The sequence below is a fragment of the Anomaloglossus baeobatrachus genome, chromosome 1 (genome assembly GCF_048569485.1).
Source record: "Anomaloglossus baeobatrachus isolate aAnoBae1 chromosome 1, aAnoBae1.hap1, whole genome shotgun sequence".
NCBI classification, from domain to species: domain Eukaryota; kingdom Metazoa; phylum Chordata; class Amphibia; order Anura; family Aromobatidae; genus Anomaloglossus; species Anomaloglossus baeobatrachus.
Window position 1 is genome coordinate 262,681,764 of NC_134353.1, and position 15,931 is coordinate 262,697,694.

The 15,931-nt window shown below is 46.7% G+C and overlaps 1 protein-coding gene across 2 annotated transcripts in view; it reads right to left on the bottom strand.

The window, feature by feature from the left end:
• Positions 1 to 15,807, bottom strand: part of ENPEP (glutamyl aminopeptidase) — a 148,723-nt gene extending 132,916 nt beyond the window's left edge. For both annotated transcript variants that reach the window (XR_012754245.1, XM_075349316.1), the window contains exon 1: positions 15,036 to 15,807. Coding sequence is in view for 1 of the 2 variants with exons in the window: in XM_075349316.1 (XP_075205431.1) it covers positions 15,036 to 15,751 (716 nt within the window). In the remaining variant the exon portion in view is untranslated. The remainder of the gene's footprint in view (positions 1 to 15,035) is intronic.
• Between the last annotated feature and the right edge of the window lie 124 nt (positions 15,808 to 15,931).

Sequence of the window (15,931 nt, forward strand, 5' to 3'; positions counted from 1 at the left end):
CCAGCATGGTGTTGTTTCCCTAAAACTAGTCATACATCAGATCTTGTAATTTCGCCCTTGGAAATATCACAATCAGGGCTGCGCATCTCTTGAGAGAGAGCATGAGGTTCTGCCTTCTTGGCCATGTGCAGTGAAGCCTGGGAGTAGAGTTGAGCGCGGTTCGAAGTTCTCCAGTTCGCGGCTCGAGTGATTTTGGGGGCTGTTCTAGATTGAACTAGAACTCGAGCTTTTTTGCTAAAGCTCGATAGTTCTAGATGCGTTCGAGAACGGTTCTAGCAGCAAAAAACCCAGCTAATTCCTAGTTGGCTTACCGCTGTAATAGTGTAAGTCACTCTGTGACTCACACTATTATGACATTTCAGTGTATAGTGTGCGGGAACAGCGCATTCAGATCACTGCTGTATGTATAATGGCGATCGCCATTTTTTTTTTTTTTCCTTGTCTTCCTTCCCTAAGCGCGCGCGTGTAGTGGGGCGGGCCAGCATGTCAGCCAATCCCAGACACACACACAGCTAAGTGGACTTTTAGCCAGAGAAGCAACGGCATGTGTGATAGGATGTCCATGTCACATGTCCCTGCATTATAAAACCGGACATTTTCCTCCAGCACGCAATTATCTGCCTTCTGCGTCCTTGGTGTCAGACATCACTGGCGCAGCTCCTATCGCCGATACTGCTGTATACGCTCCATACACAGCGCTGGACAGCTTAGGAATAGCACTTTCTATCAGTCCTTTTAAGGGCTCATACCGGCAGGGTCAGAGCCATAGGTGACAGAGTTTAAAACAGAGTTTAACAGCTACACAAGATGACAGCGTCTGTGTAGCTAAGGTCAGGGATTTCCTCGCTGCATTTCCCCATTAGGAGGGATAGAAAGGCAGGCTTCCTTTCCTCTACCCAGAGACCCACAACCCTGCCACTGTACCCTCCTGCCCTTTGCACACTCCAACTCATTGTTACTAAGCCATTATACTAGCAAAAACTGAGTGAACGAAGTGGCATCCTAAACATGGCTGTTGGACTTCTGTATCGTCCCACAAGTGCAAAGATATTTGCAGCACGTCTGCCTGCATTGCACACTCAAACTCATTGTTACTAAGCCATTATACTAGCAAACACTGAGTGAACTTAGTGGCATCCTAAACGTGACTGTTGGACTTCTGTATCGTCCCACTAGTGCAAAGATATTTGCAGCACCTCTGCCTGCATTGCACACTCAAACTCATTGTTACTTACTAAGACATTATAATACCAAAAATTGAGTAAACTTAGTGGCATACAAGAAGTGGCTGTTGTACTCCATTAGTGCCCCACTGGTGCAAATCTATGTGCAGCACCTCTGCAGGACACCCTCCTGCTCTGTTTTTAATAAGCTATAATGATAGCAAAAAATACTGCCATTTAGTGGCATCATAGAACTGGCTGTTGTATTTCATTAGTGTCCCACTGGTGCCAAGCTATTTCTAGCACCTGTGCATTACACCCTCATGCACATTTTGCTACGCTAATGTTATAGCAAACTCAGGGAATTCATTGCTGCATTTGATAATTCGGAGGGATAGAAAGTGAGGCTTCCTTTAGCTTTTCCTTCTGTTCATAGACAGTATCTCCAAGTCCACACCCGAAGAGCAATTTCTCCTCCATGTGTAAGTGTGGAGAGGCAGCTAGTGCGCATGCGTGTGCCGATTTACCCCAGCTGCAGCCTAACTACAGTGTTTCGCCTAGTGAGTATGCTCAGCCTGACTGTGCCATTCCTGAGGCTAAGTCTTCATTTCGGGATACAGCCCATGCTCCCACACTTAGTGCGAAAAGCCTCTTTGCACAGGTACTTGTATTCCGTGCCGGGTATAAGTCCTGTTTTGTGCCGAGACACCATGCTAAAGCTGATAGTCTTTTTTCAGAGACTCTATTTCATGCAACTGACCATGCTCAGGCACTTACTGCATCAGAAACTAGGTCCGGTAATGAACTCTTTGGCCCTGCCCCTGATGTGGGGGGGCCCATATAGACCACAGGGCATCAGGTCTCCTGACGATGTGGCCAGGCCACTCCCAAATGGCTTGCAGAGGCCCGCCCCTATGACTTGTCACCTCATTATTGATGGTCAGACGATGACTGGTGAGGTGTTTGTGTCGTGGCAGCCATGAGGTCATTATTGAAGTTGCGGTTCCAAATAGGACGCTAGTTATGCCACTCATGACGTGTCACTCTGCTTTTGTCTCAAGGAGGTGCATTGTGGTCCACCCTGCTTTGGGGCGGACCCAGGTTATAAAACGGGCTGGAGCCAACAAGGAGGTGCGCAGTCTTCTATTATGCTCCGAAAGAGCACACCTCCATGTGTTGAACCCATTGCGGCTTTAGGCCAGAGGTAGGCAGGGATAGGGCGTCGATGCAGGCCGCCACCACAGTTGGTAACGCAGAACGGTTAAGACCAGCTCCTGTACTACAAGTCCTGCTTGTGCAGCCCAGTGACATTAACAGGCCTGCTGCTGCTGATGCGCCTGCTGTCCACAGGTGTGGCCCCAATGCACACGGTCAGCGTACTCAATGGCCCCTGTGATGTTAACAGGGAGTTCCTGGGCTGGGTGGGCATGTGGACCCTGTGACGCTAACAGGGCTCCCAGTCTTAAGATCCGAGTGGCGTCTAACTCGGTTCAGGCAACTATTAGTTTCATAGCCACACAGATCTGTATCCTCCACCTAACCTTCCAGTTGCCAACCTCACCTTTTCCATCTTGGAGCACGGTGGACACTGACTGCTGATGGGGATCACCTTTCTCTTTCTTTTCTTATTAATTTTCGTTATATAGCGGTAACATAGTGTATACCACCTTATCCAAATCTGCCAGTCCCACCGTAACAGATGGTGTTTCTTCATCAAATGTTACTTTTGCTTAACCAAGAAACCCACGGACAAAAATTTTTTTCCCCTTTCCAACACACCTGTTCCCCTTTCCACCAGCATTTGTCCTTTTTCAACTCATTTGGTATATGACCAAAAGTGCAACTCTGCAGGGACACCGTACTCAATGCCATCTCAGCACAGCAGCCAGCCCTCGGTCCCTCAGATGTGGACAAGTAAAAAAGCCCATTTCCTCCTATCCATGACAAAGCGTTGAGATTCACTCTGTGCAGCACTGGTGTTTACTGGAAAAGCAGATCTAAGAATCCGTACCACCTTTTGCAGATACTCCTGTATACGTGCGTCCATTTCTATGGCAGGAATTATTTCGCCAAATTTTGTCTTGTACCGGGGATCTAACAGTGTGGCAACCCAGTAGTTAGCATTACTTCGAATTCGTACAATCCGAGGGTCATGTTGTAGGTAGTGCAGCAAGAAGGCGCTCATGTGTCTTGTGCATCCAGGAGGACCAAGTCCTTGGTGTGTTGGTGGCAGAGAGGTGAGAATCGTGCCTCCTTCCTCTGCCCTCTCCCCCCAACCTCGCACAACCGAAATGTGAGCAAGCTCTCACTCATCTGCTGAGTCTTCCATGCCCATCGCCAGTTCGTCCTCCATTTCTTCATGGGCTCCTGCACCTTCCTCAACAATTTTTGCTGATACTATGCGCCCTTGTTAATCCCTCTCCCCCACCATCCCTTGACTTCCGCCTAGGTGCCGCTCACCGTCTGGACCTTGTAGATCTTATTATCCCTTCTGCATATGACTCCTCCTGTACTTCCTCCCCTTCCTCTTGGACCAACATCTGACTCCGAATAATGCATACAGTGTGCTCCATCTTGTAGATGAACAGAATTGTCACGCTGAGAATGGCATCGCCAGTGCTAAAGATCTTCGTCGATATTTGTAAACTGTGTAGAAGGGTGCATAGGCCTTGATCTGACACCACTCCAGCAGCGTGATCTGCACCACCTCTGGATCAAGTTAGCCCAGGGTATACGTCATACCATATTTCAGCAGGGCTCTGCGGTGTTGCCACAGACGCTGAAACATGTGCAGATTCAAATTCCTGCGTGTCGGAACATCGCATTTCAGGCGTTTAACCGCCAGACCCTAAGACTTCAGGAGCGATGAAAGTTGTTGAGCTGCTGGGTGCGAAGGATGAAAGTGAGCACATAGCAGCGTGCCCGCTGCACAAGGCCATGTAGGCCGGGATGGTATTTTAAGAATTGCTGGAGAATCAGATTCAACACGTGAGCCATACAAGGCACGTGTGTCACATTGCCCTGACGAAGGGCCGCAGACAGGTTTGCATCATTGCCACACACGGCTGTTAAGTCACCAACGTAGTCCACTCAATCAATTTGTACTCCGGTCGCCAGGTGACAACGTGTTCCTTTCGTGCATAGTGCTGATGATGGGAAAGGAGTCGATGCCTGCGGTGCAGGTGGACGCAGGTTATGGTCACCCACTGGGTTGCGTTACCTTGACAGATACAGAACCACAGGCTGAATGTAGGTGGTGGGTATCTCACAGATGAAGTACCATCATTCAGCTACAACCAATGGGAAGACACCACACCCTTTTTTAGGCCCCTCCTGTCTGCAGACCACTGCCAGACAAAGCTATGAACCTCTTGTTATTGTTACCCCCAGTTCAGTTTTATGAGTTTGTGTGCTTGTTACCTGACTACTTTTCCTGCTTGCTGTTTATGTACCTCGTTAACCGATCCGCATTTCACCTCTGCTTGTTTTCTGATTAAGTCCTGGCCATCCCATTCTGTTCCTCTTCCTCAATTAATGTTTTTGACCATGCATGACTACTATTCTCTGGAACTGCAGCCTTCCACAGGTATTGATCAACTTGGGCCCTGTGTAATTCCAAATCACTGTATAGGGGTTAAAGGGTTTCAGGGTTCTGATTGTCCAGCTTGGTGAGTGGCTTGCCTCTAGCCTATCCTTTACAGCCCATCTGAGTGTGTCGATCCAGGCAGGCGTTACACCGTGCCCTCTGCAGAAGGCCATGTAGGCCGGGATAGTGTTTCAAAAATTGCTGGACAACCAGGTTCAACACGTGAGCCATACAAGGCACGTGTGTCACATTGCCCTGAAGAAGGGTCGCAGACTGGTTTGCATCATTGTCGCACCCGACCTTCCCTGACTGCTGGTTGAGTGTAGACAACCATTGATGAAACTCGGTCTCACTCTCCAGAGCTAACCGTCCACAATTCCTCAGCGGCGTCTCACATTTCCCCTACATTTCAAAGTAAACATTTGACCGCCTGATGGCCTTGAGCTCTGCTGCCAGCATAGTAAGGAGGTGTGTGGGATTCCTTGGGCGCAGTTACAAGGAAGGGTGGCCTGACCACACAGGGTTTGGGCCGAGGTGGAGCACCCACACGAGGTTAAGGAGGCAGAAGCAGTGGAGGAACTTGTACATACAGAGGAAGGATTGACACACAAGTCGTGGGGACGGCAAGACTTGTTCAGCAAACCCTTCTCCATCTCTCACCATAGTTACCCAGTGCCCAGTCAGCAACATGTAACTCTCCTGTCCATGCTTACTGGTCCAAGTATCTGTGTTGAAATGCACCCTGTCACACACAGAGTTTCTCAAGGAATTGGTGAGGTTGTGTGCGACCTGCTGTGGTAGCGCAGGCACGCCTTTCTTGGAGAAGGAGTGACGACTGGCCATCGGCTCTTGGGGCACTGCAATGGGCATAAGGTCTCGGAAATCCTCGGTCTCAAAAGGGTGTAAAGGCAGCCTTTCTGTTGCCAACAAGTTGCAGATGATGAAACTCAACCTCTTAGGCATGTCATGCCCTTCGAAAATCATGTAAAACACAGCGAGGGGACTCCAACCACAGTCTCCCTCGTTGCCACTAATTGGGCCACACACACCCCACTTGACTGGCATCAGTTGACCCCCCTTTTGAAAAAGAAAAAGATGCTTTGCATGAAGCACTCTCAAAAATACGCGTGTCTTTCCCATCCCCTGGATGACCCAGGGGAAGAAAAGTCCTCTGAGAGCCATGACTTGTTCATTTTGGTTCTTTTAGAAACACAGCGAGGGGACTCCAACCACAGTCTCCCTCGTTGCCACTAATTGGGCCACACACACCCCACTTGACTGGCATCAGTTGACCCCCCTTTTGAAAAAGAAAAAGATGCTTTGCATGAAGCACTCTCAAAAATGCACGTGTCTTTCCCGTCCCCTGGATGACCCAGGGGAAGAAAAGTCCTCTGAGAGCCATGACTTGTTCATCTTGGTTCTTTTACAAACACAGTGAGGGGACTCCAACCACAGTCTCCCTCTTTTCCACTAATTGGGCCACACACACCCCACTTGACTGGCATCACTTGATCCCCCTTTTCAAAATGAAATAGATGCTTTGCATGAAGCACTCTCAAAAATACGCGTGCCTTTCCCGTCCCCTGGATGACCCAAGGGAAGAAAAGTCCTCTGAGAGCCATGACTTGTTCATCTTGGTTCTTTTTTCAAAAGCGAGGGGACTCCAACCACAGTCTCCCTCGTTTCCACTAATTTGGCCACACACACCCAACTTGATTGGCATCAGTTGACCCCCCTTTTGAAAAAGAAACAGATGCTTTGCATGAAGCACTCTAAAAAATACGCGTGCCTTTCCCGTCCCCTGACTGACCCAGGGGAAGAAAAGTCCTCTGAGAGCCATGTCCACATTGTCAGTGGACAGACACGTGTGCTTATCTGCCAGCAGACCCCCAGCAGCACTGAAGACAGGTTCCGAGAGAACGCTGGCTGCAGGACACGACAAGATCCCCAAGGCGTACGTGGCAAGCTCAGGCAATTTATCCAGATTGGAAGCCTAAAATGAGCAGGGCTCAAGTTGCACAGTAATGGCATCGATGTTTCCTTGCATATACTCATATATCTGTGTCTCCTCCTCTTTTTCCTTGTCCAGCTCTTTTGTTTTCGCATGAGTATATGTCCTTGTCACTTTCCCATGTGTTTGTGTTGTGTTGTGAGTTGTTTATCACCTTTTGGACACCTTTGAGGGTGTTTTCTAGGTGTTTTTATGTGTTTGTGATTGCCTGCCATTGTTTCCTATGCAGTTCGAGTTCGGTTCGTCGAACGTTCGACGAACCGAACTCGAACGGGACCTCCGTTCGGCGAACCGACCTCGAGCCGAACCGCGACCGGTTCGCTCATCTCTACCTGGGAGGCATTAGTGATGCTGATCCTGTTCTCTGTGGCTGGCTACAAAGTAGGTTAGGCAAAACAAATGTCTCCCTGTGCCTGCGTCGTTCAATGATGAAACCAGGGAGCATACCACCACTTAATTGCACATGGCCAGAATGTCATCCTCATGCTCAAATGATTCAGAGTAATGTCTCCTGTATGGTGGATGTTAATCGCCAACCCCATGTTACGAGGAATAAGTGGGTAACTGAGCAGAGACCTCTAAGTTGGCCCTCAAGCTAGAGCTCCTGTGCTGTCTCTTATGCCAGAGGTAAGCTTGACTGTAGCTAGGTCTGGGTCACTAGCGTAACCCTAGCTCCTGTCCGGACCCTGATCTAACAACCCCTCTCTCCCACCCCAGGAGAGGTCCAGGACCAGAGAAGCAAACCCCACAAATAACAAGGGGAGTGGAAGTACCAAAACACACACTGCAATCAGCCACAGGGAAGATACAACATAAACCTAGGAGGAAATAAAACACAGGGAGGAAATAAACGAACAACGGGATTATTTCCACAACACTCAGGAAAGTACATCACAGATCCCCAGGCTCTGGATCTCTACAATAAGGACCGTTATCGCTGAAGCAACGCTGAGCTATATTCGGCGACAAGAAACTGGATCCAGTACCTTATAAGGAGTGAAGGCGGCTGTGAGTGGTCATTAGCAGCCTGAACTATTAGCAACAGTTCACAAGCCAGCAGGAATTAACTTCTCCTGGATTGGAGAAAAGTGAAGCTAAAAACAGCATACGCCCGAGTCAGGCTGAACAACTAAGAGACCTCAGGCTGCTTGTCAGACTCTGCAGTGTGAACAGAGTCCAACGCTGCCATGACACACAGCAAGTGCAAAGCCAAACAACGCATGACACCCCAGAGCATGATTGCAAAATCCAAGATGGGATTAGTCTAGGGAGCTCAATACTCCACTGTACTAGTACTGGCTAATTTGCATTACTAGCGATATTTAGAACTTGATTTTTTTAAATATAGAAATAAGTGTATGGCACATTAAAACATCTTATAATACAGAAATGAGCTTAAATAAAGTTGTGGGGATACAGTGGGGAAAATTAGTATTTGTTACACTGTCGATTTTGTAAGTTTTTCCAGCTACAAAGAATGTATAGGTCTGTAATTTTTATCGTGGGTACACTTCAACTGGGACCGACAGAATAAAAATATTCAGAAAATCACATGATTTTTAAATAATTAATTTTCATTTTATTGCATGAAATAAGTATTTGATACAATAGAAAAACAGAACTTAATATTTGGTACAGAAAACTGTGCAATTACCGAGGTTAAACATTTTCTGTAGTTCTTGACCAAGTTTGCACACAATGCAGCAGGGTTTTTTGGACAACTCCTATCTAGAGATTTTCTCCATATAGATCTTCTCGAGATCTTTCAGGTTCAGGGGCTGTTGCTGGGCAGAGATTCAGCTATCTCCAAAGATTTTCTATTGGGTTCAGGTCTGGAGATTGACTAGGCCACTCCAGCACCTTGAAATGCTTAGTTCCCTGGCAATATGTTTCAGGTTATTGTCATGCTGAAAGACCTAGTCATGAGCCATCTTCAATGATTTTACTGAGGAAAGGAGGTTGTTGGCCAAAATATCACTATACATGACCCAATCCATCTTCCTTTCAATATGGTGCAGTAGTCCTGTCCCCTTTGCAGAAAAGCACCCTCTAAGTATAATATTTCCACCCCGATGCTTCACAGTTAGGATAGTGTTTTTGGGGTTGTACTTATCCTTCTTCTTCCTCCAAACATGGCCAGTGGAGTTGACTTAAAAATTTCTATTTTGGTCTCATCTGTCCACATGACCTTCTCCCATGCCTCTACTGGATCATCCAGTCATCCAGATGTTCATTGGTAAACTTCAAATGGGCCTGGACAGGTGCTGGCATGAGCAGGAAAACCGTGCTTGCCCTGCAGGATTTAAATCCATGGAAAAATGTCTTACTAAAGTTAATCTTTGAGACTGTGGCCCCAGCTCTCTTTAGGTCATTGACCAGGTCCTTCTGTGTGGTTCTGGGCTGATTCCTGACCTTCCTCAGAATCATCCTTACTTCACAAGGCGAGATCTTGCAAGGGGCCCCAGACTAAGTAACATTGACAGTCATCTTCTGTTTCTTAAATTTTCTTGTGCCAACAGTTGTTGCCTTCTCATCAAGTTGCTTGCCTATTGTACTGTAGCCCATCCCAGCCTTGTGAAGGTCTTCAATTTTCTTCCTGGAGTTCTTCAACAGCTATTTGGTCTTGGCCAAGTGTCATTTATATAGGTAATGAGTTCTAACAGGTGCAATTAATACAGGTAATGAGGTAATGAGTGCAGAGTAGTTGAGCTTTTTAAAAAAAATGACAGGTCTGTGAGAGCCAGAATACTTGCTGGTTGGTAGGTGATCGCATACTTATTTCATGCAATAAAATGCAAATTAATTATATAAAAATCATACAATGTGATTTTCTGGATTTTTTTAGTACATCTGTCACAGTTGAAGTATACCTACGATAAAAATTTTTTGTAGGTGGGAAAACTTACAAAATTGGCAGCGTATCAAATAGTTATTTTCCCCACTTTAGTATATTAGGGGCTGGGAAGGTGATAGGCTCCCTTTAAAGCAGGGTTGTGAGGTCGGTAAACCAAACCTCCGACTCCAACTCCGACTCTGACTCCTCAATTTCCCTGATTCCGATTCCAACTCCCTCATACAGTTGAAACCCTTAACTTCCATCCACTATCTGTAAAGACACATCTGCATGTTTTTCTCACTATCTGGCATGAAATCAGAATAAACCATTCCCATTTTAGTGTCAATAGGAATCAAAATGATTTATATTTGCCAAATGCCAAAATAATGAGAGAGAGAGAGAGAGAGAGAGAGAGAGAGAATGTTTTAAGGCATTTTTATTACTTTCTGAAAACTCAAAAGTTTCCATCTATTTCATTAGTGTTTGGTACCATTGCCCTTACACTGTATGACTTGGGGCACACTTTTTGGATCTCCTTCCACAAGCTTCTCACAATAGTTGGTAGGAATTTTGGCCCATTCCTCTTGACAGAACTGGTGTAACTGAGTCATGTTTGTAGGTTGCCTTGCTCGCACTTGCCTTTTCAGCTTTGGCCATAAATTTTCAATAGGATTGAGTTTAGGGCTTTCTGATCACCATTCCAAAATATTGACTTTGTTATCCTTAAGCTACTCTGTAACCAGTTTGTCAGTATGTTTCAGGTCAGTGTTCATTTGGCAGACCCATTTCCGCTCAAGTTCCTTCAGATGTTGCTTCAGTATTGTCACATAATCTTTCCTCATGATGCCATCTGTTTTGCAAATTTCACCAATCTCTCCTGCAGCATAACAACCTCTCCACATGATGCTGCCACCCTTGTGTTTCACAGTTGGGATGGTGCTCTTAGGCTTCAAAGCTTCTCCCTTTTTTCTTCAACTGTAATGATTCTGATTATGGCCAAACAGTTCAATTTTAGTTTCATCAAACCACAGGACAGGTCTCCAATAATTAAGGTCTTTGTTCCTGTGTGCATTTGCAAACATTAATCTGACTTTTTATGTTTCTTTTGGGGTAATGACTTCTTCCTGGCAGAGTGGCCTTTCAGCCCATGTTGATACAGTACTCATTTCACTGCGGATAATGACACAATCTTACCAGCTTCCACCAACATATTCACAAGGACTTTTGCTTTTGTTCTTGGGTTGATATGCACATGTCTGACCAAAGCACGTTCATCTTCGGTACACAGAACCCATCTATTTCCTGAGCGGTATGATGGTTAGACATTTCCATCTTCTTTGTACTTGCATATGATTGCTTGTACAGGTGAATATTTTCCCAGGGGGCCTTGTTCTAGTGTCACTGCATTGAGAAACACGTGATATTGTCTCCGCGGTGTTGGATGTTGATCTCCCCGAGGTCAACCATCCTTACCCGTGTACAGATGAATGAGGCATCTTCAGGTATCTGGAAATTGCAACCAAGGATTTACCAGACTTGTGCAAATCCACAATTATCTTCCTGGGATCTTGGCTGATTATGGGCGGCTCAGTGGTTAGCACTGCAGCCTTTCAGCCCTGGGGTCCTGGGTTCTAGTCCACAACATCTGCAAGGAGTTTCTATGTTCTCGCCGTTTTTGTGTGGGTTTCCTCCTGGTACTCCGGTTTCCTCCCACATTTCAAAGACATACTGATAGGGAATTTAGATTGTAAGCCCCAATGGGGACAGTGTTGCTAATGTATGTAAAGCGCTGTGGAATTAATGGCGCTATATAAATGAATAAATATTATTATTTCTTGTGACTTTGTGACTTTCCTATGATGCCACATAAAGAAGCAGTGTGTTTCAGGTGTGCAATAATATACTGTATATCCACACGTGTGTTTCTAATTTACTCAGTTGCGAATAAACCTATCAGACGCTTCCAAAGACATGACATCATCATATGGCCTGTCCCATATTGTTTAAAGGCATAGTATTCTAAGTGTAAAGGCTGCTTTACACATTACAATTAATCGTGCGATCGCATTTGTGATTGCACCCGCCCCCATCGTTTGTGCGGCACGGGCAATTTCTTGCCCGTGTCGCACAATGCTGTACCACCCGTCACACGTACTTACCTTCCATACGACCTCGCTGTGGGCGGCGAACATCCACTTCCTGAAGGGGGAGGGATGTTCGGCCTCACAGCGACGTCATACAGCGGACGGCCAATAGAAGCGGAGGGGCGGAGATGAGCGGGGCGTAAACATCCCGCCAACCTCCTTCCTTCCGCATTGCTGGTAGGATGCAGGTAAGCTGCAGTTCATCGTTCCCGGGATGTCACACGGAGCGATGTGTGCTGCCTCGGGAACAATGAACAACCGGACGTTCGATTTTTAGAAAATGAGCGACGTGTCAACGATGAACGAGAAATTGAGTATTTCTGCTCGTTCATAGCTGTCACACGCTACGATATCACTAGCGATGCCGGATGTGCGTCACTTACGACGTGACCCCGCCGACATCTCGTTAGATATATCGTAGTAGCGTGTAAAGCCTGCTTTAGTAAACTTTTGACTTAGTTATGTGACGCCCTGGGCAAGCCAGGGGTCACAGGTCACAACACCACCACACCCTACACCCCAGTTAGGAACACCTAGGCTACCAAAATCCTTGTTGCCTTCCTCCAGGGGCTGATGTTCACACCAGGGGGTGGGCCAGGCGGTTGGCTCCGCCCACCAAGGAGTTCACAGCCCTGGAGGCGGGGGAAAAACCAGGCAGAAAAAAAAAAGAGAGTTTGAAGTGTGAGGAGTAAACAGTGAAGTGGTAGTGGAGCTAAAGAAAAAAGCTGAAGTGACAGAAAAGTGAGAGTAGTAAAGCCTGAAGTTGTTCCGGGTGTGTGCCCCGGACAGTGACAGCAAGGTCAGCAGACGGCGGTGATAGTCTGCAGGGGGACTGCTCGGAGGTTGCTGGAAGGACCGCGGACGGGTGGTGACCCGGCGGTCTGGAGCAGTATACGAAGAACAGTCAGCACCAGGGCAGGGGCCTTTCGGATCCCGGCAAGGCTAGGAGTCGCCATAATTTGCCAAATCCGTCAGTGAAGGGGACGTCTGTCTCCTAACAACCAAGTCCCGATTGAAGGCAACAGTCCAACCGTAACAGAGAGACACCGCCACCGCCAGGGCACCAGTTTCTCAGGGCCAGCGCCTGCGGGCAAAGTAGGGCTCCTCCGGCCCATATCCAAGCCGGGGAGCGGGTTACCGGTGGGAACCCATCGCAACCATCATCATCTTAGGTGCAGGAAAAAGGGACCGTCACCGTCACCTACTGGGGAAAGCAAGTGCAGCCGTCCGTGGGAACCGTCTTTCCAGCCGTGTGTTTTACCGAGAACTGTGTCATCATCTCAGGCTGAGTGAGTACCACAGTGCCGCAAGGCACAAAGCTGCCCCCGCGTCCCTGCACCCCACCTAACCCTGCATCATCCACCTCATCATTGGGCCCCGGGACAACCAACCCCCTACCCACGGAGGGGAGGATTAACATCTGGCTGCTCCATACCACCACTCCCGGGATTCCCATACAGAGCAGCGGTGGTGTCAACAAATCACCACAACCGTGGGTGGCGTCACGGACAATAAACTATCCCAAATCCCCAATCCCCTTTCACTCACGGGCGAGGAGCACCGCTCGAGTCCCCGGGATCCGGCCCATCGCTCGAGCCACCGAGCAGCAGCAGCAGGCCGCAGTGCCAGCCGGACCCGAGCAGTGGGAGAGCGCGGCGTCCCCTCCTCCGCCCGCGACAGTTACATAGTTACTAAGGTTGAAAAAAGACCTAGGTGCATCTAGTTCAACCTTCTTCCACCAGTTCTACACCTGGTCACCAAGACTTTGTAGAGAGTAATAAAAATGCCTTAAAACATTCCCTCTCTCTCTCATTTGTCTGGCATTTGGCAAATATAAATAATTTTTGTTCCTAATTGACTTAAAATGAGAAAGGTTTATTCTAATTTCATGTCAGACAATGAGAAAAACATGGAGATGTGCCTTTATAGAGAGCGGATGGAAACTTCTGGTTTAATCTGTACATGACTCATGTTTGTGACAAATTTACAGTAGTAAAATTGTAACATCACTACTTCTATCATGTAGCTAAAGTGCAGTATACATTCATCTCAACTAAAAGCCTAGATTCTTTCATCAGGAATAGAACAGACATTTATAGGACATTTCATAACTTTCCTAAATTCTTATGAAAAAATATTCATCACATACTGCATAGAACCGCTTTTCCCAATTAATTATATATTTTAGGAGTTGGAATCAGTCCATTTTATACCGACTCCGACTACGCAAAAATGGACACCGACTCCGACTACATGACTGACTTCACAGCCCTGCTTTAAAGAGAATCTGTGAGCAGGATTAAGCAATATAAAGTAAATACATCGCTATAATGGTGCTGCTATACTGAGTAAACTAATATCTTTGGTGAAGGAATCTGATCTCTGGTTCTTGTATAATGAGATATCTTCTAATGACAATTCTGTGCATCGGTACAGGACTGAGGGTATGGCCTTCTGCTCCTCTGACCCTACACTTGCCTCATATGTGTCAAGGACAGATCACTGATTATTCAGTGATCTGCCTTCTTTTTGAAATTTTGTGTCGCCACCATCATTGGGGAGGGTGGCACGTGTGCGGTGGGATTCTACAGCTAGTTTTCAGGTCTCATGCTCTGATCCAGATCATGGCTCAATGACATCTTCAATAAGCCGAAATCTTGGTCTGTGCATGTGCCGCTTCAGGCAGCATTTTATTGAATACCTAAAAACCAGCCATGGAATCACACTGCGCGTGTGCCGCACACCCAAATGATGATAGCTCAACGAAATTTAAAAAAGAAGGCAGATCACCGAAAAATTAGTAACCCACAAAGGAGGCAAGTTGAGGGGCAGAGGCGCAGAAGAAACACCTACCTACCCTCAGTCCTACCCCAATGCACAGAGCTCTCATTAGAAGAAAACGTCAGAGATTGATTAAAAAAGAACCAGAGATCGGATTCCTTCACCAAAGATATCAGTTTAATCAGAATAGCAGCACCAATATGGCCATGCCTTTATGTTATATTGCTAAATGCTGCTGACAGGTTCTCTTTAACCTCTAAGCACAAACAACTCTTTCTAAAAATGTATTTGCTGACTGCAATTAGGGTCATCATGATTGCACAGTATACAATGTAGCATCCATAATTTATCTAATGCTAGAGATGGGTTGGCATTAACTATTACAAGCAAAAAGAGTCTACCCTGTGAATTATAGTGATGCAGTATTCGACTAATGCTATATAATAATAATTAATAATTTACACACTGAAAGAATAGAACATATATAGATTCGAAAAAGTCAAGAATACATTACTTGGTCACTCCATTTTCTTGGTAGGTGGTCCTGTAGAAGCCCACTAGGGAGCCATTCAACTGTCCTGCAAATTGCAGTGTCAGACGATAAGTATCATCCTGTACATCATTGTTGGCATTAGGCTGCAGAATTTGGTTGGCTTGGAAAACCACATACTCATGAAGTCTAAATTCAAAGCAATGATCAATAGTGATATCCCGGTTATCTCGATCTCTCAGTCTTGGTTGCCCTATAATCTTAAGGTCCCTGATGTGCAGCCACAGATGTCTGCTTCCTGACCGGAGCACCTTCAGCCAGATGGTCACAGTACCATTGTACGTATCTTTATCCAACTCAGGTTGGATATGCAGGTCATAGTGCAAGGGATAAATGTCACTTGGGAGTCTAAACTTACTCCAGTCCCCACTGTCATTATTCTCCACTGGACAGCCTTCGGAGTCTGGGTGCGGCGGAACAGTAGTAGTAGTTCTAGTAGTAGCAGTAGAAGTCGTTCTTGGCAGAAGTGTGGTGGTCTTCAAGCTGGGGGAAGGTGGCTTGGTTACGTCTCCATTGGTGACTTTACATGGCTCTGGATAAGTAAGTCCTACTCCCAGACCCACTGCCAAACCCACCACTACCACCCCTGCTACTATAAAAGCTGCATGCTTTCCACTGATGCAATACTTCTTTGAGCCCCCCTTCTCGTACATGTCCATATCTTCTACATCGCTTCCCATTATGTTTGGAGGACAATGAGGTTTTCTGCTCCTCTGTTCCCTGCTGCTGAGCCCAAGCTGATGTGAGGCTCACTTCACTACTTGAAGCACACTTCTATCAGCTCCCCCTTCCTCCTCCACCTCCTCAGTCCTCTCCCCGCCTCTTGCAGGGCAGTGTAGCTGAAAATAACTCTGTGTTAA